Raw genomic sequence first — 22,794 nt, 5'->3', positions numbered from 1 at the left:
GACCTTAATGGAATACGGCACCAATTTATCGATCGCGTTTTCTGCTATGGGCGGAACTTCCTTCATCTGTTGCAATTGACATCGAATAAGCAACTCTGGGCGACCATATTGTAGCTTTAATTGCTCTATAACTGTTGGCACATTATTTGGGTGGATGAGCAACGACTTCACGCACTCTCTGGCTTCACCTTTCAAAGCCTTCTGCAATCTCAAACAATTTTCAAAATTATTGTACGAATATGCCGCTGTCGAATGTTCAAGGGCAGACAAAAACATTGGCCAGTCCTCGGGAGTACCACAAAATTCGGGCAGATCATAAAGTTTGCGTTGTACTGGCATGGGCACTGTAGCAGGGGAAACAATAAGAGGCTGAGATGTCATCAACTGGTCTGACTGACTAACATAGGAATATGGCGTTGGATTCCGGCGATCAACCATGTTCTCAGGGCCACTGCTAATACTTTGGATGACTGGCGCATTATGTCCAATAACATTCGGCGTATTTAAATTTTGATTTGCTCTTAAAGCACGTTGAGCGTTTGCCAATTGAGCTTGCAGGATGTCAATTTGTCGTTGCAGGTTCTCATTATCAGACGATATGGTTTGTGGTGGCTGGGTTCTCACATTAGGACCGGGCACTAACGGCGGCAGACTAAAGGGCTCTTCACTTGTTGAACTGAAAATGTTTTGCGTTGATACAGCAGGTGTCGGTTCTCTAGGGGCACTTATAGAGGCACTAGTTACGGTTGTTGTCGTTCCGAGGGCAACAGAACTGACATTTTGTATCGACGGCATTTGAGAAACATTTGCTGAACTATCTGTTCCGGCAGGCGTGGAACTATTCACATTTTGGCTAGTTGCTGTCTGCAAACGAGAGCTTTTTCTAGATGGCGACCGTTGCATCTTGAATCACAAATATTTTTAAAGGGCACACAAATTCACAAATATTAAACAGCAACACAAAATTAATTTGTTCCGGCAGGCTTGGGGCTTCACAAATTCACAAATTAATTGCTATTCACTGCAGATTAAAATTTAATTGCTCCGGCAGCCAAGGAATCACACAATTTATCACAAATAAAAAAACACAATTTGTTCCAGCAGGACAGGTTACAATTTCACACAAATTCAGCTTAAAGTTTTACTCGTTCCGGCGTGTAAGGAACCACAAAAATTTCATACTTTAGCTTAAACACTTGTACCGGCAGGCATGGGACGGCTTCACAATTATTTCTATTTGTTCCGGCAGCTTGGAACCACAAATTCACATAAAGTACAAGTAAAATGTTCCGGCAGGCAAGGAACCACAAGTTCGCTCAAAGGTTGCGAAATATAATTTGTTCCAACGGGCAAGGAACCACAAGATCGCTCAAAAAATTGCGAAATAAAATTTGTTCCGACGGGCAAGGAACCACAAGTTAGCTCAAACAATGCGAAATAAAATTTGTCGCTGGCTGCGACCTGAGCCTATATGTTGAGGACAGCGAATTTAACCAGTCTCAAATAAATGAACCACAAATTTACAATTAATGATGCATATACTTGAGCAACCGTTTATTTCTAAAAAAAGAACTTATTACAAAAAATAACTTATAAATATATTAAGCGACTTACCGCAGTCTTTATCCCCAACAAACTAAATTTTAATTCTAAAGCCAGTTATTACTGAGCCTACAAATTTCTTTTTGTTTATGTACTATTACAACAGTTCATTTCCAAATAAATAAACTGAACGAAAATACTGCAGTATAATTTAGGGACAAAAAGTGCGATTAGTTCGTAAACAAATATGAACAAAAGGGAATACAAAACAATATAAAAAAAATCCTAACGGACAAATGAACCAAACAACAATGATCATACAATTGGTAAATAAGACAATTTAAGTAAACATTAAGGTAGCTCACAAACAATAAATATAAACAAACCGAAATAATTAAAATTAATAAAAATAAAAATCGTAATAAATTTAAATAAATAAATATATGAGCTATCGGCGACAATGCCTTTTAAAGAAATTTTTTCATGAAACCTTTTTTTTTTTAAATTGGCCAAGTTTGGATAGTTCTGGGGGTTAAGTGAATTAAATTTTACTTTACACGCTTTTGCATTAAGTTCTCTTTCCGGATCATATATCTATTTTTTGTAGATCTTCTCAAGGACTATTTATATTTTAAATTTCAGCTCATTCGTATCATAAATGGATTTTAGACGATTTTTTTTAAAATTGGTATTTGAGGGGCTACACACTAGCCCCCATTAGCGCTAGGAAGCTGAACAAATGTAAAGGCCCAACTATAATATGCATACACTAGTTTAAGTCAGCTTAACCTTCGCTTTACCAAAGGTTTTTTATGTACATGGTTTACCAATACCCACCCGGGTGACACTACACTTCTATAGATATATGCGACGAACGAAATTTTAAAAAATTTTAAAAACCTTATAAAAAGTTTAAAATGTTTCTATTAAATTCTATAGAACTCTAAAATTTGTTCAGTGAGTATAAATTTCATTTAAATCGAAACAAAATTTAAAAAAAATATTAAACCAATAAAAACTAAGTGGTCACCCGGGTGGGTATTGGTAAAGCGAAGGTTAAGCAACTGTTCGAATACATATAAAACGTATCTGACAAACTATAATGTACTTAAGAGAGTTTCGTCAAGTTTCGTCAAATTTTATTTGCTTAAGCATAGAGCGAAGCTGGTCGCACATACCGTAAGTTTGTTTATTGTATACAAAGAAAATAAAGAAAAAATTAAAATGATGAAGAAAATTAATTTATTTTCATAAAATAATAAGAAATACATATTTTTTTAATTACGTGTTACACATAAATGTGCAAATGGGGCTAAATTGTTTTGAATGCACATAAGTACATTATGGCCACCTAAAAGTTTCTTCGGATTTTCTTAAGCATTTGACAGTCTTTTCGTTCGGTTTTGACATTAACTTAAGCTAGCTTATGCATATTATAGTTGGGCCTTAAATCAACTTGAAAACACCTCAGCTTCCTAGTTTAAAGTAAAAACTGTCACAGAAAAAATAAGTTCATAATTGGAATGAATTTTGTAATAAATATTTTTAATCGAACTTGACTTTTTTTTGCCAAACTTTTTTCATTCAAAATAAGAACATGTTCATAAATATTATAAAATTGTTCATATTTTATAATAAATTGCATTATCTAATGAATTAGTTCAAAACTATTTGCATAATAGCCATATATTGGCCAATATTTTAAGATGAATCAACAATATCTGAAACTTAAAAATATCAATAAACATAATAAAATATCCATAAACATTAAGCATATCATCCCCTTAAAAAAATTTAATCAATTTCGCGCATATTTGCTTATTTTGTAGCTGAAAATTATGAAAATAAATTAAAAAATTTCGAAGGAAAATTCCAAAAATTTTTCAACAACATCAAAATATAAATGAAATTGAAATTTTATTTTTCAAGCCTTCTAGATTTAATTTGAAAACATAAAATGTGAAAATACCTTAATACAGTACGGGCTCGATTTGCGCAACCGAAAGGAAGTTGAGGTTGTTGCGATATTCGAAATGTTGCAATAAGCAACCACTATATACGCTATTATTTTTTATTCTTTTTTTTAACAAAAACATGCAATTTAATTAACTAAAAGTAATTCATTTATTAAACAAAACAAAATAAAAATAAATGGTGTAAATAAATATAATATGTACTCGAATAAATAAAAAAATATTTTAATAAAAAATAACTGTGAATAAACAGCCAAAATTCTTTATGAGAGCAGGTGCCTATGATTTGGCAAATAGTTTTGAATTACGCTTCTGATTAAAAAACAACCAGAATAAATAGAGAAGAAAATATAATAACTTCTGAATAATATGAAAAAAAAATAAAGTTGCACTTATCGCGTCTGTTTTTTGAAAAATGTTGCAGTTATAAAGATTCTAATGTTAAAAAATAGGCTGTTGCGCTAATCGGTCAGTTGCAATAATAGGTAGTTGCACAAATCGAGCCCGTACTGTATTTAAGAAATTATTTATAAATGTTATGAATTGAAATCAATGAAAACAAATCATAATATTTATGTTGAATCTTTTTTCTGTGTATATGTTTTTTTTTAAAAGAACAGCAAGAATTTGTATGAAAAAAGGTGAACAAGTTAAATATTGTCACAAAAACTAGCATAACACCATAATTTTTAATAAATTTTCATTTACATACTTGTTTTGGAAAGCTAATTTTTAGAATGCTTTTTCACAAAAATAAGAACCAAATATTTTACTGCTTCATGATCAACTTATTAACCGATATTCAAAAAACCTTCTTCTGTTAAAGAAGGTTTGTTGGTAAATCATGCATCCATTTAAAAGAAGAAACATTTTGAAAATCAATTTCAAAACAACAAAATTATAATAACTTGAAGTTGTAACTTTAAGAATATTGTTATTTCACTGTATTTGCTAATAAAAAAAGTATTTAACGAAGTGATCGTTGACATCTACTTAATTTTTCTTAGGCCCTAATCATAGAGAATTGTACATAGAGACGAGACACTACGATTTGTCAAACATAAATACAACAAAAAAATATGTTTGATACAACAACAAAATACATTGACTAGCATGTATTTTGTTGTTGTGAGAGATAGGTTTTTGACAACAGACTTAGGTTTTTGACAATTACGTCTCGTCTCTATGTTACCCTATGGCCCTAATTTTGTAAATCACCTCACTAAAGTGATGTTTATGTATGTGGAAAGCAAAAACAAAATTTCAAAAATTGGTTTTTGTTTTATATTTTGAAAAAAAAATATTTTTTTTTGTCAAATTCAACAAAACTTTTGATTTTCCTCATATGTATTATGTATGTAGTGGTATTTATGTACACATGAGCATTTTATGTGGCAAAATAAAATTCAATTATAAAGATTCTTTTCGTTTCATTTGACTTTTTTTTTCTTGTTGATGTATGTATGAATATGTTGTTGTTGATTTTGTTTAATACTACTTACCGATTCAATGGCTTTTTCAATACGGAATATTTCTTCCTGCAGTAGGTGTAATGTTCCGGTTTTACCTCGATGTCTTGCAAATGCAGCTGCACAAGCGCTGTGAATGCTGTTAACCCAATTTTCCAATTCCACCTGAAATTAAAACAAGTTCACGATGAAGATAATCTAATTTTATCAAGTTTACAAACTGAATCAAACAGCCTGCCTACATCCACACAGGCTGCATAAAGTACACATGAATTCAAACCCACCCATCGTCACTAACACCCAACATCCGATTTCATCTTTCAATCACCAAAGGCAATTTTTATATTCATACATTCATTGAAACTCACACACACACATACACACTGTCACGGGAAGTAATTGTTCATTTCAAGGACTGACTGACTAAAAGGATGAATGGATGGTTGGTTGGAAGGATACGAATTGGTTGCCCAACTAGGTTTGAATGAATATGTGTGTGTGTGTTTGTATAAAGCTTAAGTCAATATTTATGTACATTTTACATAAATGCGCACACACACACACAAATGTACTTGACAACATATGTGTGTGTGTGTTTCTACACATAGATATGTCTGTCTTTAGGTGAATATGTGAGTGAGTGTATGTGTATGTGTGTGTGTTGGTCTTAATGTTTGTATGCATTTTTAAACACATATAAAAGAATTTGAAACGTTAATACTTATTTGTTACACACATACAAGTTACTTACATCCATCTGCCTGCCTGCCCGCCTGCATTTATTTCTATATAAGGATGTGTGCATTGCAACTTAAGGCGTTTAGATTATATGATAAGGACATGTTGAATTGAATGAACATTAAATATAAAGAAATATTAATGTTTGTGAATGTTCATGTTCATGTGCATTTGTTTACATATTTGTTCACACATAAACAAATCCCACACATTCACAGACTTTAACATATAACATAGGGTGCAACTTATTTTGCTCTTTTCGTATTAACGATGCTACAAATGACTTAAATTGTTCTCTGTCATCTTAAAAACAAATGCTTCAATTTTGAGGAAAATTGGATAACGATGGTGTAATACTCCGCACTAAATATAAGCAAATCATTATTCTTTTGTGTGATTTTTGGAAAAGGGCTTATATGGGAGCTATGAAAAATTATCGGCCGATAGAATTGATTTGTGTGTTTAATAAACAGGTCAACAGCAAAAAGAAAAAGCTTGAATAACCACTATAATATAAAATGGACAAATTTTTTAATTCTATGGAGAGGATTTTTTTGAAAAAAATGTTTAAGTAAAATTATAAATTTTGTTCGATGTTTCTCCACATAATTAATGATAACTCAAAAAGGCTTAGTGCGATATTATTAAGATGAACCTACAAAAATTTAGATTTACATAAACTTTAATCCGTTTATATATTGCATTTTAATCGGGTCACTAGTTTCGGAGTTATAATAACATAAAACTACTCAATTTTATGTACATATATTAAACAAAAAACTAAAATTTGGTGAAAATAAGCGAATTCACTTAATTGTGAATAAATTCGAAAATAATCCATAGATTATTATGATTGGTATCTGATTTTGTTCCTATTACATGTGGCTTTACGATAAAGCAATAAATCCAAACAATTTCTGCCGTTTTCGATTTTTCGTGATTTTTTTAAAACAAAACATTTTTGCTATTTTCACGTAAAAAAATAAATTTTTTGCTTCAATTTGTTATTATAACTCTGAAACTACCGAACCGATTGAAACGCAATATATATGTGACATTTTGTACATATCATGGGGAAAATGTTTTCCGAATTTAATCAATCGAAAGAAGAACATTAACTACTCAATTTTATGTATATTGAACAAAAAACTAAAATTTGGTGAAAATAAGCGAATTCACTTAATTGTGAATAAATTCGAAAATAATCCATAGATTATTATGACTGATATCTGATTTTGTTCCTATTACATGTGGCTTTGGGATAAAGTAATAGATCTAAACCATTTCTGTCGTTTTCAATTTTTCATGATTTTTTAAAACAAAAAATTAGCTATTTTTACGAAAAAAAATATATTTTTTGCTTAAATTTGTTATTATAACTCTGAAACTACTGAGCCAATTGAAACGCAATATACATATAAAAATTGTACATAGCAAGGGGAAAATGTTTTCAGAATTTAATCATTCGAAGAAGAACATTAACTACTCAATTTTATGTATAAGTATCAAACAAAAAACTAAAATTTGGTGAAAATAAGCGAATTCACTTAATTGTGAATGAATTCGAAAATAATCCATAGATTATTATGATTGATATCTTATTGTGTTCCTATTACATGTGGCTTTGGGATAAAGTAATAGATCTAAACAATTTCTGCCGTTTTCGATTTTTCATGATTTTTTAAAACAAAAAATTAGCTTTTTTCACGAAAAAAATATATTTTTTGCTTAAATTTGTTATTATAACTCCGACTGAAACGCAATATATATGTGAAAATTTATATATAGCATGAGGAAAATGTTTTCGAAATTCAATCCATCGAAAGTAGTACATTAACTACTCAATTTTATGTATAAGTATCAAACAAAAAACTAAAATTTGGTGAAAATAAGCGAATTCACTTAATTGTGAATGAATTCGAAAAGATTCCATAGATTATTATGATCGATATCTTATTTTGTTCCTATTACATGTGGCTTTACGATAAAGCAAAAAATTCAAACAATTTCTGACGTTTTCGATTTTTCATGATTTTTTTAAAACAAAATTTTTTTGCTATTTTCACGAAAAAAATATATTTTTTGCTTAAATTTTTTATTATAACTCTGAAACTACTTAGCCGATTGAAACGCAATATATATGTGATATTTTGTACATATCATGGGGAAAATGTTTTCGAAATTCAATCAATCGAAAGAAGAACATTAACTTATCAATTTTAGGCATATCAAACTAAAATTTTGTGAAAATGAGCGAATTCACTTAATTATGAATAAATTTGAAAGGAATCCATAGATTGTTATGGTCGATATCTCATTTTGTTCCTATTACATGTGGCTTTGCGATAAAGTAATAAATCTGAACAATTTCTGTCCTTCAGGATTTTTCATGATTTTTTTAAAACAAAAAAAATTTCCTATTTTCATGTAAAAAATATAATTTTTGCTTCAATTTATTATTATAACTCCGAAACTACTGAACCGATTGAAACGCAATATATAAACGGATTAAAGGTTATGTAAATCTAAAATTTTCTTAGTTTATTTTGATAATATCGGAGTAACTCTTTTGGAGTAATCAGTAATTACTTATGTGGAGAAACTTCTAAAAAAAATTATAATTTTACTTAAACATTTTTTTTTTTAAAAACCTCTTTTGGACCATATTTGTACTACTGGAACCACAATAAATAAAAATTGTGTAGTGGTTTAAAAAGCCTTTGAAATTGTTTTTATTTGGTTGCCTTGTGATATTTTTCTTGAAATCCGCCTATTTCAAATCGGTGCCCACGCTATTCCTTAATAGCTATAACAGTTAAAATTTACAATTTTAATCCTCATTTAGCATTTATTAGAATCGTAAACTATTTGTAAAATTTAAAAATATTTTTGAGTCAAAGCTAGAAACTTCAAATAAAATGTGGTCAAAGTTTAAGCATATAAAATCCAAAAAAATAAGTGCCATCCTAATGTATGTATAGTATATGTGTGTGTTCCATACATGATATATGAATGTGTGATCACATTCATATTCACATGACTTAAAGTTTTTAATAAAAACGGTTTAGTTTTCAACTACAACTTCGTGTAACCTTAAAGAAATTTTTGTTACAGTCAAGCACTCAAGAAGTACTTCTTCGAAAACAACTCAGTAAGCCGTTTTCATTAACAAATGAGGAACATTGTGTAAGAATTTTTTAAATAGCTATAAAAGACAGTTAAGTTAATTATTTCCATGATAATAACATCTTTGCCCCAAAGAGAAACGGGTTTCACTCGCCCAAATATTGTCAACTCGAAAGATGTTTTCCCGGAAAAGTATTTTTGACAACAGTGAAAGGGTTACAGTAACAACAAATCAAGCTTTCAGAATGTATTTTGCAAATAAGTCAAAGCTCGCTATAATGAAATTGAAAGCAAAACTTTCAATTTCTTAAAAACACTTAATAAGAAATAATTAGCCAAAGTGTTTTGCAAAAATTCGAAAATTACCATCTTATAATGAGAATAAATGAGAGGTAACTACAAATATCCAATGGACATTGATGTCTTTGTATTAATCGGTAGTTTTTCACCATAATATTGTTGAAAACTAGTAAAAATTTTGAAATGGTTGTGGTAAACATGTATAATTATATTTTTCTCTGGGCGTAGCAGAATTTTGTTTTGTGCAATCACACAAATATTTTTGATCTCTCTATGCCGCCTATTACTGATCTAGATAAATACAAGGACTTTATTAGAGTCTACCTTGGTGAGTTTGCATCGAAACTCATTTGTCCAAATGCACCTCATCAAATGAGCTTAAGACCTTCTATGTCAAATTCCAAGTCTTATTTTATTACTATTTTGCAGATAACTATGGCCAAGATAAAACATAACTAATGAGCTTAATTGGGAGCTTGTAATATTCCCTAGGGTGGTGGAGGCGATGATCAAATAATAGCTGCATAGGAAATAATAATTAATGAATGAAGCTAATGGGACATAATAGTCCATCTTGTAATCTTTTTGCAAGACATAAAGATGGAAGACAAACAATCATCTATTTTTCAAGAAGCTTTGAACTGGATTTTTTTCTTCAAACATCTATTACCTATGGCTACTTAAGTTGCCAGTCCAGCAAAGAATTTCGCTGCATTATTTCAATCTTGATGATCAAATATAAATGTAAGCATGAGATCGCGAGTTCAGGGACAGAATTTTTGTATATTTTTTTTATAATTGCAATTATATTTAATACAGAACTGCTTACAGCTGACCGAACAACCAGTGCTGGAACCCTGGGCTCATGAATCTCTGCCTGTGGATCTGTCTGATCTTCCTAAAAAAGGTTTTTGTTTATAATAATTGCCCATATTATAAACAAAAGACTCTCGACAATAATTCTTCCATCACTCAGAAATGAGCAAACTGGCATTCGCTTTGGAAAATATTGTTTAAATTCTCTTAGGATTATCGTTGAGCAATCAGTGGAATGGAGACACCATTATATCTTGAATTTAAAGACTTTGAGAAGACCTTTGATACATTCAACAAGATCTGAGCTGAGCAACAACCAAACTCTGCTATATGAATGCGAGACCTAAAACTTGGTATCACATGACACAATGTCTTCAAGTGCTTCTCAACAAATGCCTCCGCAAGATCTTACTAATTTTATGGCCTGTAACAAAAGCTAACAACCAATATTGGATAGAGACAAATCACCAGTATATTAAAACATAAATAAGAAAGCGGGAGTGGATAGGTCACACACTCCGAAAACCAGAAGATAAAATGCATATACTGGAACCCACAGGTAAGCAGGCGAGTTGAGAGACGAGCTCATACCTGGAAGCGACAACTAACAACGTAACTTTCGAGATTGGAGATGAAGTGGAACGAAGTAAGCATCGATATTATTGGAACCACCTTGTTAAGGCCCTATGCTTTCTCGAGGAGTGAAATAAAACAACCCCAGCAGTTTGAAAAGTGCCAATTGGAAACCTTACACTAGCTATATTACTATTTTTGCAGCTGTGGCTGCTCAATGTATCTGCATTACATTGAGCAGCAGATACATTGAATTTAGAGTAGACTTACAGCCAATTCTAAATAACAAATAGAGAGCAGTGCAAATAAGAGCTCTGTGGCTTAGTGATTATCGCATTTGGCTATAAAGAGAGAGGTTATGTGTTCAACCCCGTTCTCTGAAAAATTGTTTTTTTTTTTAATTTCGTAAATGCTGGAGTATTCGTACTATTCAATTTAGTAGTGAAGTGTTGTGAAGAGTTTGATAATCGGCCACCTTCAATGATATCTCCGTGTTAAATTCACCAGTCAATAACGTTCCGAGTTGAAAATTCACTAGTAGTAGTTCTCAATGGCTAAAAATTCGACGTAGCGGAACTAGTTTAATGAACTCCAGGGACTAGACTGTGGTCTAGTGAGTAAGGCGCTAGATTAACAATTACAAATGGTTGATGTAGATGAGTTCGAATACATACATAAATCGCTTACGAAATACTTTATTGCAGGACTAATTTTAATGGCTTGACTTTGGGGCATCGCAAACAAAAATAAGTAGTTATCGTCGTAGAATTTTAATAAGTAGGTATAGATTTCAATAAATTCCTATTACTTTCTGGTTATTGGTTAGGCGAAGTTTTAGCTGGGAGTGCAATGCAAAATAAAACGAGTCTAGTAGCTAGAATTAATTCAAAAAAAAAAAAGAAAAAAGAAGAAAAGACAAAAATAAAAAGAACTTGTTATGACCGCGAGCAATGAACTTGTACTAATGTGTGTAACAAATAACAAGGAGTGTCTTTTATTTCTATGAATGAATCCGGTGTAAATTCTATAGAAGGGTGTTTATGTGTGTTTTACACACACACACGCCACACATATATATTCACATAATAAGCTTTTATGCTGTTAAAAAAAAGTTTGTTTGCTTATTTGTTTGTATTGTGAGTGGAAGGACATATGACACACACGAACACATACAAACATTTAAGACATACAACACATGGGGGGGGGGCGAGAAAAAAGAGGCCGGTCCATTGAGATATAATTTGCATTGCCGTTGCCGTTGCATTGTATTTTATACAAATAAAAACAAGGACATTCACATAAACCCAGAATAGGTTTAGAATTGGTCACTTTACTAACAAATGTGCATGTGTGTCTGCATGTGTGTAAGAAAATCCTTTTTTTTCACACACTTTCTTGCAGTAGCAGCCATTCAAGCTATTCAAGCCATTCATTGAAATTTGAACATGAAATAAAATATTCAACAAGCCTTAACTGAATTTGACTGCAGGCCAGAAGGATTTAATTTCAAGGATTATGAAATAAATTAAATGGCAAAATTAAAACAGGAATGTTAAGAAATTTGTATATGTATGTATGGTAGAAAATAACATATCACTTTGTGCTGTGCTAACAATGTGTAATAAAATACAGCATAAACAATATTATAAAAAGAGCCAACATCTGAAAACTGCTTCTTTAGGATATTTATTTTAAAGTTGTAAAAAGCAGACAAATTCACATTCAATAGAATTCCAGAAATTCTTTATTATTTTGATTGAAATCTATACATATATTAAAAAAACACTTTTAAATAGAATTTAAGTTGTTTGAATTTTTGTTATCTTTATTATTAAAATTCTGAAATACAATTAGAAACTCTTTAAGTATAAATTAAAAAGTCTGAAATACAAATAAAAACTTCTGAAATTCTATTGGAATATTGTTAAATAAAATTAGAAACTTCTGAAATACAACTTGAAAATGATGTAGTCCTTCTTGTCTCAGAAAGATTTATTTCGTTGCTTAGTAAACATTTCACATTTTAATATGTTCAAAAATAGTGAACTTTTAAAGAGTAGAAATTTATGAAAAATGCATCAGAAAATTGCACTCCTAAATGCAGATATTACGTTTTAGCTGCTTCATTTAAATTGGTCATAATAATCTCTAGTATTATTCCTCAATCAACAAAATCCGAACACAGCTTTACAAGAAATGAAGAATATATTAACTTACACACTTTCAGCCTAACCACAAAAGTCTTAAAGTCGATTTTAAGTCCATAAAGTTTACTATTATTTTAAATGTTGTGTCATAAAACAAATTTCAAATATAATTTAAAATTGCTTTTATTATTTTTAAATAAACTTTATGTTTTGAACATTTATGTACATTAGAGTTTCCCAAACATTTTTTTTTTGGAATTTCGGAACGCGTACCCTCTAATTTTTTTATATATAAAACTATAGTTAAATATGAAATTTTGATTTGCGATTTAGTTTTGTGGTGCATTTACAAGGGGAAAAAATGCAATTTTTTCAGTTTTTGTAAAAATTTTGCCGTTAAATAATAACTTTTGCAATTGAATTTAAAAGAATCGATATGTGTACGTAATTGTCGTTCTAATAAGACATAAAACACAAAAATTGGTTAAAAAATGTTAAAGTTATTCAAAAATCGCCAGGCCATTAACGTGTCTCAGGCCACTAGAATAAGAAACGTAGGAACAAAATAAACATATTTGGAGAAATATTAAAATAAGAGCTTATTTTTACTTAAAATATATCCATATTTACTTGTATATGAGTTTTTGTCTTCGTAGGATACCGTTAACATATTCGCAGTTATGACCAAAAAAAATTATTTTTTTTAATGGTAGTTTCAAAACTCCAATTTCAATTTTTTCAAAAATTTGTTAAACAAATTTCAGAATTTGTTGATCATCACTTGGGGATTTATTGTCAACATAATAGGAAATAAAAATGTGAACAAATTATGTCAATATCTCCTATAGTTTTTCCGTACCTGCGATTTAAATTTTGCGATTTTCCAGAAAAACTAATTTTTTGGCCATATTTTGGCGAATGAGCCGAATTTCCTTACTGTTATGATTTTTAAGTAAAAGCTATTCAGAATATTATAGTCCATGTAATTTTAAATATAGTGTGAAAGTTCGAGAAGGTCAAAGGTAAAATTTTTCAATATTTGGGATTTCTCATGGATAAATAGCGAACTGTTATATATTTTTGGGCCGATTTTGATGAAACTTAAGAAAAATATAACATGAAGTCTAGTATTTATAATAACAGCACAAAAATTAAAATTAACCCTTAATAGCACAAAAAAACAAAATTTTTTTAATTTTTTAAAATTTTTTTTTTTATTTACATTCATTGAAAAATATTTTTATTTCTTTGAAGGAAAAAGTTTTGAAAACTTTTTTAAAATATTTCTTATGCTACGACTTTAACAAAAATTAACTTTAAAATTTCTTTTATAGTTAGGCTGTTTGTCGAATTTTGTTACTTTTCAGAAATCGAAATTTAGGAATAAATTCGCGAGTTTTTCATAATTTCAAAAAGGAATTGCTTAAATGCCTTTATAGGTTATGTGTGTCTGCTAAAAATTAACAAAATTCTTAAGACCCAAGGAAAATTTATGAGTGATGTATGGTAAAATTAATATTATTCATTTTTAACTTTTTCATATTTGTACAAAAATTAAAGTTGTAATACTCGTTTGATAGGTCTTCAGTCTGTCAGTAGGACAGCTTAAAAGTACATACATACACATAAAAATGCAATGATGATGATATTGTTTTGGTATTAGAGTAGTTGCACATAAGAATTTATGATGCACTTGAAATAGTATGTGTAAGTGTGACAGTGGTTACTTATGTATATGAAGGGAAGGTAGAAAAAATAAAATGTTATTTATAGTGTCCTCATTTTCTTCTCATGTTTATTGGTGATATTTGTTGCTGTTGTTGAAGATGACGATGATGATGAAGTATTTGTGGTACTGGTGTATTTTTTTCAAGTGATGTTTTGTTGTAAGCATTATGACTGAATTCTCATCAACATCTACATCTACATTATTTGAATCAACAACTACAACACGACATCAGCAACATTTTAGCCTTAAGCTTTACGTAATACCTCAGGTATGAATGTCATTTTTATTTTGGTGAATACATTATTACTTTTTCACCTGTTGTGGCTTCAATGGGATTCCAATGTGAAAATGCAATAAGAACAAAAAAAAAATAACAAATATATGGAAGAAAACGAAGCATTCATCGAAGCCATCATCATCAATGCTGACAAGTATGAGTGTGACACACATGCAACAAAAACTCATACATACATACATAAATATAATTTCAAATACACAGACATTCATAAGTATGAGTTTATTGAAATATTATCAAAAATGCCAAAAATACTGAAGGAACGAACGAACGTGTAAATGTGTTAATATTGCATATTGTATCTATATGTAGGTATCTATGTATGTATGTGATATGCCAGAGTGTTTTTATAGCTGGGAGCATTAAAGTTTTACGATTTTTTTTATTTGTTTTCATGTAGAATTTATTGACGATATTATCAGTATTTGCTGTATCGTCACCTAAAATGCAAAAAGTTTTTCAACATGTATTTCATTTTAAAAGAAACTGCAAAACGTGCTAAATTTAAGAGTCAAAATGTGAATGACTTATTTGCCAAATATATTAACTCAACTATTCTACTACTTTTAATTCAATAACAAAACACTCAACAGTTATCCAACTAGTAAACGACAAACAATATTGTAGTATCAATATTACACAGGTCAACAGCAAAAAAAGGCTTGAACAACCACTATATAGATTTGAGGCATCATGGTTAGCTAAGTAAAAATATGGTACACATTTTTACAACCTACACCACCATAGTGGGGAGGGTATAATGCGTTTGTGCAAAAATATTAGTCTAACACCCACCTTAAAGTATACCGATCGACTTATAATCACTTTCTGAGTTGATTAAACGATGTCCGTCCGTCCGGTCGTCCGTCCGTCTGGCTGTCTGTTCATGTAAACCTTGTGCGCAAAGTACAGGTCACAGTTTTGAAGATATTTCGATAAAATTTGGCAGATATAATTTTTTCGGCCCAAGGACCAAGCCTATTGAAACTGGCTGAAATCGGTTCATTATTTCACCTAGCACCCATACAAATGTCCTTCCGAAGTTGGACTTTATCGGTCATAAATGTTTAATTTATATATGTATCTCCACAAATTTCGCTTCAAATAAGTTTTATATATACGAAATTCATGTCACCAAATTTTGTTACGATCGGTACATAATTAGTCATAGCTCTCATATATACCCTCTTCCGAAAATCACTTTAACGTGAATAAATCGCTTAAAAATGTTGGTATGCCTACAAAATTTAAGACAAATAACTTCTATATAGACCTAAATCACACGACATAATTTCATGGTGATCGGTGCATAATTGATCATAGCTCCCATGTAAGGCCCACTTCCGAAAATCACTCAAAAATTTAAATTATTGAAATTTTAAAAGAAAAATGTTTTTGCAAATTTACTTAGTGTAGGGTATTATATGGTCGGGCTTGGCCGACCATACCTTCTTACTAGTTAATTCTATGAAGAGGCTTTTAATAAAAAAATTTTTAAGTAAAATTGTGATTTTTTTTTTAATAAAATTAATAATAACTCCAAAACCGTTAGTCCGATATTATTAAAATAAACTTAGAAAAGTTGAAATTTATACAAACCTTAAGCCGTTTATATATTGCGTTTTAATCGGCTCAGTAGATTCGGCTATAAAATAACAAATTGAATCAAAAAATATATTTTTTTACGAGAAAATAGGAATTTTTTTTTGTTTTAAAAAAATCATGAAAAATCGAAAACTGCAGAAATTGTCCAGATTTATTGTTTTATCGCAAAGCCACATGTAATAAGAACAAAATGAGATATCCATTATAAAAATCGATTGATTCTTTTGGAATTTATTCACTATTAAGTGAATTAGCTCATTTTCACAAAATTTTAATTTTTTGTCTGATATACATAAATTGTAGTAGTTAATGTTCTTCTTTCGATTGATTTAATTTTTAAAACGTTTTCCCCATACTATGTGCAAATTTTCACATATATATTGCATTTCAATCGGCTCAGTAGTTTGGGAGATATAATAACAAATTGAAGCAAAAAATATATTTTTTTACGAGAAAATAGCAATTTTTTTTGTTTTAAAAAAATCATGAAAAATCGAAAACTGCAGAAATTGTTCAGATTTATTGTTTTATCGCAAAGCCACATGTAATAAGAACAAAATGAGATATCGATCATAATAATCTATGGAATCTTTTCGGATTCATTCACAATTAACTGAATTCGCTCATGTTCACAAAATTTTAGTTTTTTGTTTGATATGCCTAAAATTGAGTACTGAATGTTCTTCCTTCGATTGATTGAATTTGGTAAACATTTTCCCCATGCTATGTATAAATTTTGACATATATATTTCTTTTCAATCGGCTTAGTAGTTTGAGAGATATAATAACAAACTGAAGCAAAAAATTAATTTTTTACGTGAAAATAGCTAATTTTTTTTGTTTTAAAAAAATCATGAAAAATCGAAACGGCATAAATTGTTCAGATTTATTACTTCATGACAAAGCCATGTAATAGGAATAAAATGAGATATCGGTTATAAAAATCGATGGATTATTTTCGAATTGACTCACGATTATGTGAATTCGCTCATTTTCACAAAATTTTAGTTTTTTGTTTGATATACATACAATTGATTAGTTAGTGGTATCCACTCAAAATAATCCTTGGTGTTTCTAATTTATTTTCCGACCCATTTTCATCCCTATGTCATCTGGGAAATAAATGATATCATTGTCCTGACTATAACCTAAAGTCCAATAAACCATTTATGTTATTAACAAATAAACTAAAATTAATGCTTTTTGCATTTGAAGCAACGATATAGGTATGTTTGTATGCATGATATACATATATATTTTGAAGACTTACCTGGCATGGTGCCTGAAATAGATACGCATCACCGAATGCAGTACTCAAGCAGAATATATAATCACGTTTGGGATGCTCTGGTATTGGTTGCATGATGGCTCCATCAACGATAATTAAATGTTTTGGTGCCGCCTCCACACTGCGACCCTCACGCGAATCGCACGGATAAAAGAGTAGCGTGGTACCCTTCAAACACACCCAATAACCCTTCCAGCCACGCTTACGGGCCAATTCGATTTGATGCTTTTTGCGTAATAACCATTTTTTCACCGACAGGAAACTGCAAAGATTAAAGTAGTTTCGTTTTTGTTGTTATTAATATATTTGTGATCTAAACGATTAATGATTCTTTTTTTTCGTTTTGTTTAAACACTTGACCGGTTTAAATCATGGTAGCGGCCAACATTTGAATTAAATTATGTTTAAAAAGTAATTGTCAGAGATGGTTCTCTCGGTTCATAATGAAGATTCAGACATCAAATTCTTTTTTAATTGTTTTCTATAACGTTAAAGACAACTCTAAATGTATCAGCCCTTATTAAAAATTATCATCAAAACAGGACTTCTAGATAAAATAATATTACACATACCACATGTTGTCCATTTAATCAGTAGTTTATCTTTAGTTTATAGTGCAATAAACTATAAACTAAAGGTTAAGTAGATTATTCAATCTTCTAATTAGAGTTTTTCGAATGAAGACGAATTGATCTATTCTTCAGAGTTCATAAGAATTTTTCCTAAATTATGAAGCAATTAAAAAATTCTCGGTTTTTTATTCTAGAATATAATAATAACACTGTCAAACAAATTTAAACTTTTTGAATAGCAATCCTATAATTCTGAAAGGGCATGTTGAGTAGATACTATTTGTAGAATAAACTCATAGTCTGGTCTGAGTTTTTTTTTACGGTGGGTCAAAGTTTTAATTTTTTGAGTGAAGGGTGCATTATATTAAGTGAAAAAATTTTGTAAGTTAATGTCTGAGAGAATTCTTATTGTCAGAGTTATTTTACGGAATTTTATAAGGATAATTTTTGTGGAAGATCTTAACCCTCTAGCTCATCTCTTTAGGACCCTTTTTTCGAGAAAATCAAAAAAGTCCTTTCAAAAAGTACATATAAGAAAAATTTCAGTGGGAGTCACCAAAGATACCAAAATTGTAAATAAAATTCTTTACGCTTAATTAGTAAAATTATATGCCACCTTGGGTCTAATTTTTTAAAAAATATCACAAAAATTCCAAAAAGAGCTAAAATTTAAAATAAAAATAGTCATGTTCTAACTTTGGATGCGTGTAACTTTTTATAGGAAAAAACTGTTAGCAAGTTGTTTTTATTTCATTCGGAATTTTATCACAAATATAGTTGATACCTAAAAAGATAACTTAACCCTCCGTAGACCCGACATGTCTAAAAAACGAAAAAAAATAAATAAACCTAAATATCTCTTAGAGTAAAAAAGATAACTTACACATTTATATATGTTTTTTGTAGATCTTCACATCTCTCTAACTTTGGTATCTTCGGAGACTCCCACTAAAATTTTCAGGCAAAAATTTTCGTAGAATATCCTTAATAATCCTTAAATGTCTTTTTGAAAGGAATTTTTTGATATTCTCGAAAAAAGGGTCAAATTGACCGCTAAAGACAGGAGCTAGAGGGTTAAGATCTTCCACAAAAATGATCCCTATACAATTCGGCAATATAACTGTGACAATAAGAATTCTCTACGGACAAAACATTAAAACTTTGATCCACTGTAAAACAAAAACTCAGACCAGCTGGACTAAAAGTTTATTCTACAAAAATGAATCTTGCCCTTTTAGAATTATAGGGTTGCTATTCTGTTCCAAAAATGTTGTTAATAATGTAATTAATATTAAAAAAATTAATTAATGACTAAGTTTTTAATAGCTTGCCAGGTTTTGTGATAGCTAATCTTGGTGCGATATAGGGCAAATGTACAAATATCGTTTTTAAGAAATACATTTCATTACTTAATATTTGGGTAATAAATAATTTTTAACTGAAATTCGAAACTTTTACATAAAAAGCAATAAAACTGTTCTATTCACTTAAAGAATTTTGTGAATTTTCAGTAGCAAATTTGCCAATTAGCTTTAAGCTTACAACCTTATGGAACTACTGCAAATGTGTTGGTAAAATTGCCTGGCAGTTGCTTATTATTTATATGGCTTTATTTCTACTACATTTCTTTGCTTCTACTTTGAGGATTGTAAAATAATTTCTTTTTTTTTTTGGAGGATTTTGTAGTGTTGATTTGTAGCAATACATACCCAGCTTTACGTACAGCTCCAGTGCAATTGAATGATGAGGCAGCTGTACCAGTTGCTTTTGCTTTATATGGTGACGCCATGACACTTTCGCCATCATCTTCATCCGATACGGCTGTAGTTAAGCTCATGCGGTCATCGTCGGAAATCTAAGCAAATTAAACAAGAAGCAAACAAAATAAGTTATAAAAGATGGCAAACAAAACAAAGAGAAAATGAATGAATGAATAAATAAATAAAGAAATCATTATCATTAGTCAATGTCTGCTTATGCATTACAATGCATTAAGTTTAAAATTTTCATATATTTTTTGTAAATGTAAATTGTGTTGAGTTTGTAGCAAAACTAGAAGACATACAAATAGACATACAAACAGACAGACAGACTGTTAGTTTTTTCAGTCAGTCAGGCTGGCTGGCTGTCAGGGAGTTAAACAAGGAATCAAGAAAATAAATGGCCACAGACTTGTGTTGTAATAAAATCAACACATTCTCTGATTTCTTTAGTTTTATAGTTCTTGTTGCTTTGCATTGTTTTTTTTTACTTATTTTCATTTTGTATTTTTATGGCTTTATTTTAGTGGGACTTGTTGGGTGCATCTGTTAAAGTTCTAGCCAACCCAAAACAGTGCAGACCGACAGAGTTCAACATAATCTCATTATAAACAAGAAGAAACACTCGGAATCCGAGTGTGTTGCAAACAAAACATCAGAAAGAAAATAACTGGTATTGGTGCAGCGAGAGAGTGTGTGTTTATGTGTATCTACCTACTACTGGATCCTGTATCCTTTGGTTGGTTTCACTTATAGTTTAGTTGAATTCGCTTGCGTGATTCAGTGTAGGTATTAGTGTGTGTGTGTATGTATGTATATGTGTGTTTCTGTAATTTGTATTGTATGCAATATACTTTATTTTATGCATACACACACACACACTTACACATACCTACAGAGATATGCAAGTATGTATAAATATTAAGGCTGGCCTTATTTTGCTCCTATTCGATTTTCAATATTTTCAAAAAATTTAAAAAATACTTAAAATAGTTTTGATTTTCAGATGTCAAAGAACAATTTTACACCTTTTTTTAGTATCAAAAATCTGTCTGCAAAATAAGTCTCACCCTAATAGATATTGTTAAGGTACTTAGGACAGCCACAACCACTGGAACATTTTTTAAGTATATAAAAAGCATTTTCATGTTCGACCCCACAACTGCAGTTGAGTAGAGAGTAATGAGAGTATGGCTACTAATTTCAACTGCTACCACTACTTATACTCTACAAATGCAAAATATGGCTGGCTGGTTGGTACTAACTGTAAAGCAAATAAATACCAAATGCACATTCCAGTATCCTTTTTATAGAAAAAAAAAATAACAGAATAAAAACACACACGTACATAGGAAAAAAAATTGCTAAAGAATCCAAAGAATTCAATATGCATTCTCTGCTAGACCAAAACTATTGGCTTGTGATCCAAACGTAGAAGGCTAAAGGGATTTTAGAGAAGAATAAAAATACAAAAATACGAAAAACAAGTAGCAAACTTATTCATTGATGGTCCATTGAAGTGGTAATATTTTGTTGAATGCCTTCCTGTTTTGTAAATACATAAATAGTTACGAGTGAGTAGCAGCAGCAGTAACCCAATATTAAAAATTATTTTATAAAAGAAAACACTTGAACTATTTTACAAATCTCATGACTGATCTATTTTTGCTTTCTACTTCTTCAAATAAAAATGAGAGCAGCAGTCTTTTTTTTTATTTGTGTGCAAATGGAACATTGTGGTTGTTTCAAAATAGTTTATATCAATTTAAATAGAAAGATAGATTTTAAAGCATCTGACATTTTATTTTGAATATTTTTTATTTACAAAAAAAAAATGGAAAACAAATGAAGGTACTTGACTTGCAATTAAATACTTACTTATTGCAACTAAGTATCTTATGCATTTTTTAGATATAGTCTCATAATGACTTAGTTATTTTCTATTAAGTATATAAGTAAATTTATTCGAATGAGCAAACAAAAATGATGGACATAGCAACGGACTAGGGTTTTTATCCCGGGAATTCCCGGTATAAATTTCCCGGGAATTTTGCCAATTTTTCACTACCCGATTCCAGGGATTTTTAGTCGGGAATCCCGAGAATTAAAAACTTACGAAAATACATAGAAAACAAGTTAGAACTCTCTAACAGTGAACAGTTTTTTACAGTTTTATTATTATTATTTATTTGGGGTTTTTCGTATGAAAATTTAAAAAGTGAATTCATTATTTATTGAATTTATTTCTCATTCTAATTTCTTTAAATTTCTTCTTCAAATCCATAACAGAATAGCTTCAAAAATTTATTAAATGATTAAATTTTTCTTCAATTAAAAGACAATTTTTTCAATTAATTTTGTAAATGATTTGATTTAACAAAAATTTAATCATTCAAAGTTAAAATAAATTCTGTTATTAATTAACTTTAAAATTAATTCAGTTTAAACAAAGGCTTTGGAATGAATCTAAAAAATTAAATATTAGGAATGGATTTATAGAATGAAAGGCTGACATTCTTTAATTACGGATTAAGATTTTAGTGAATTAAGCTCATATTTTATTAATTAATTCGAAGCTCTGATATTTAATAAATTATAACACTAAGTTTTTATATGAAATTTGGCTATAATATTCCTAATTTACAGTATCAATATATTTCGGGAATAGCCGGAATGTAGAAAAAAATTTCCCGATTCCCGGGAATCAAAAAAGGTCGGGAAATTAAAAACCCTACAACGGACCTTACCACTTCCAAATAGGTTAAAATTTGGTACAAACACGCAGAGATAGACAATAGTCGTATATGTTTACTATAACCATTTCAACAGTTTTACAAGATTATTTACAATATTATGGTCAA

At 30.0% G+C, this 22,794-nt stretch overlaps 1 protein-coding gene across 11 annotated transcripts in view; it reads right to left on the bottom strand.

Annotated features, from left to right (window-relative positions):
- Window positions 1-22,794, bottom strand: part of sif (still life) — a 238,008-nt gene that overhangs the window by 109,901 nt on the left and 105,313 nt on the right. For all 11 annotated transcript variants that reach the window (XM_065502960.1, XM_065502958.1, XM_065502964.1 and 8 more), the window contains 3 exons: window positions 19,883-20,028; window positions 17,584-17,863; window positions 5,018-5,149 (listed from right to left, as the gene is read on the bottom strand). In XM_065502960.1, coding sequence (XP_065359032.1) covers window positions 5,018-5,149; window positions 17,584-17,863; window positions 19,883-20,028 — 558 coding nt within the window. The remainder of the gene's footprint in view (window positions 1-5,017; window positions 5,150-17,583; window positions 17,864-19,882; window positions 20,029-22,794) is intronic.

Source organism: Calliphora vicina, chromosome 3 (genome assembly GCF_958450345.1).
Source record: "Calliphora vicina chromosome 3, idCalVici1.1, whole genome shotgun sequence".
NCBI lineage: Eukaryota > Metazoa > Arthropoda > Insecta > Diptera > Calliphoridae > Calliphora > Calliphora vicina.
Note: the sequence above shows the minus strand (reverse complement) of the source record. Positions and strands in the feature narration are given on the sequence as shown.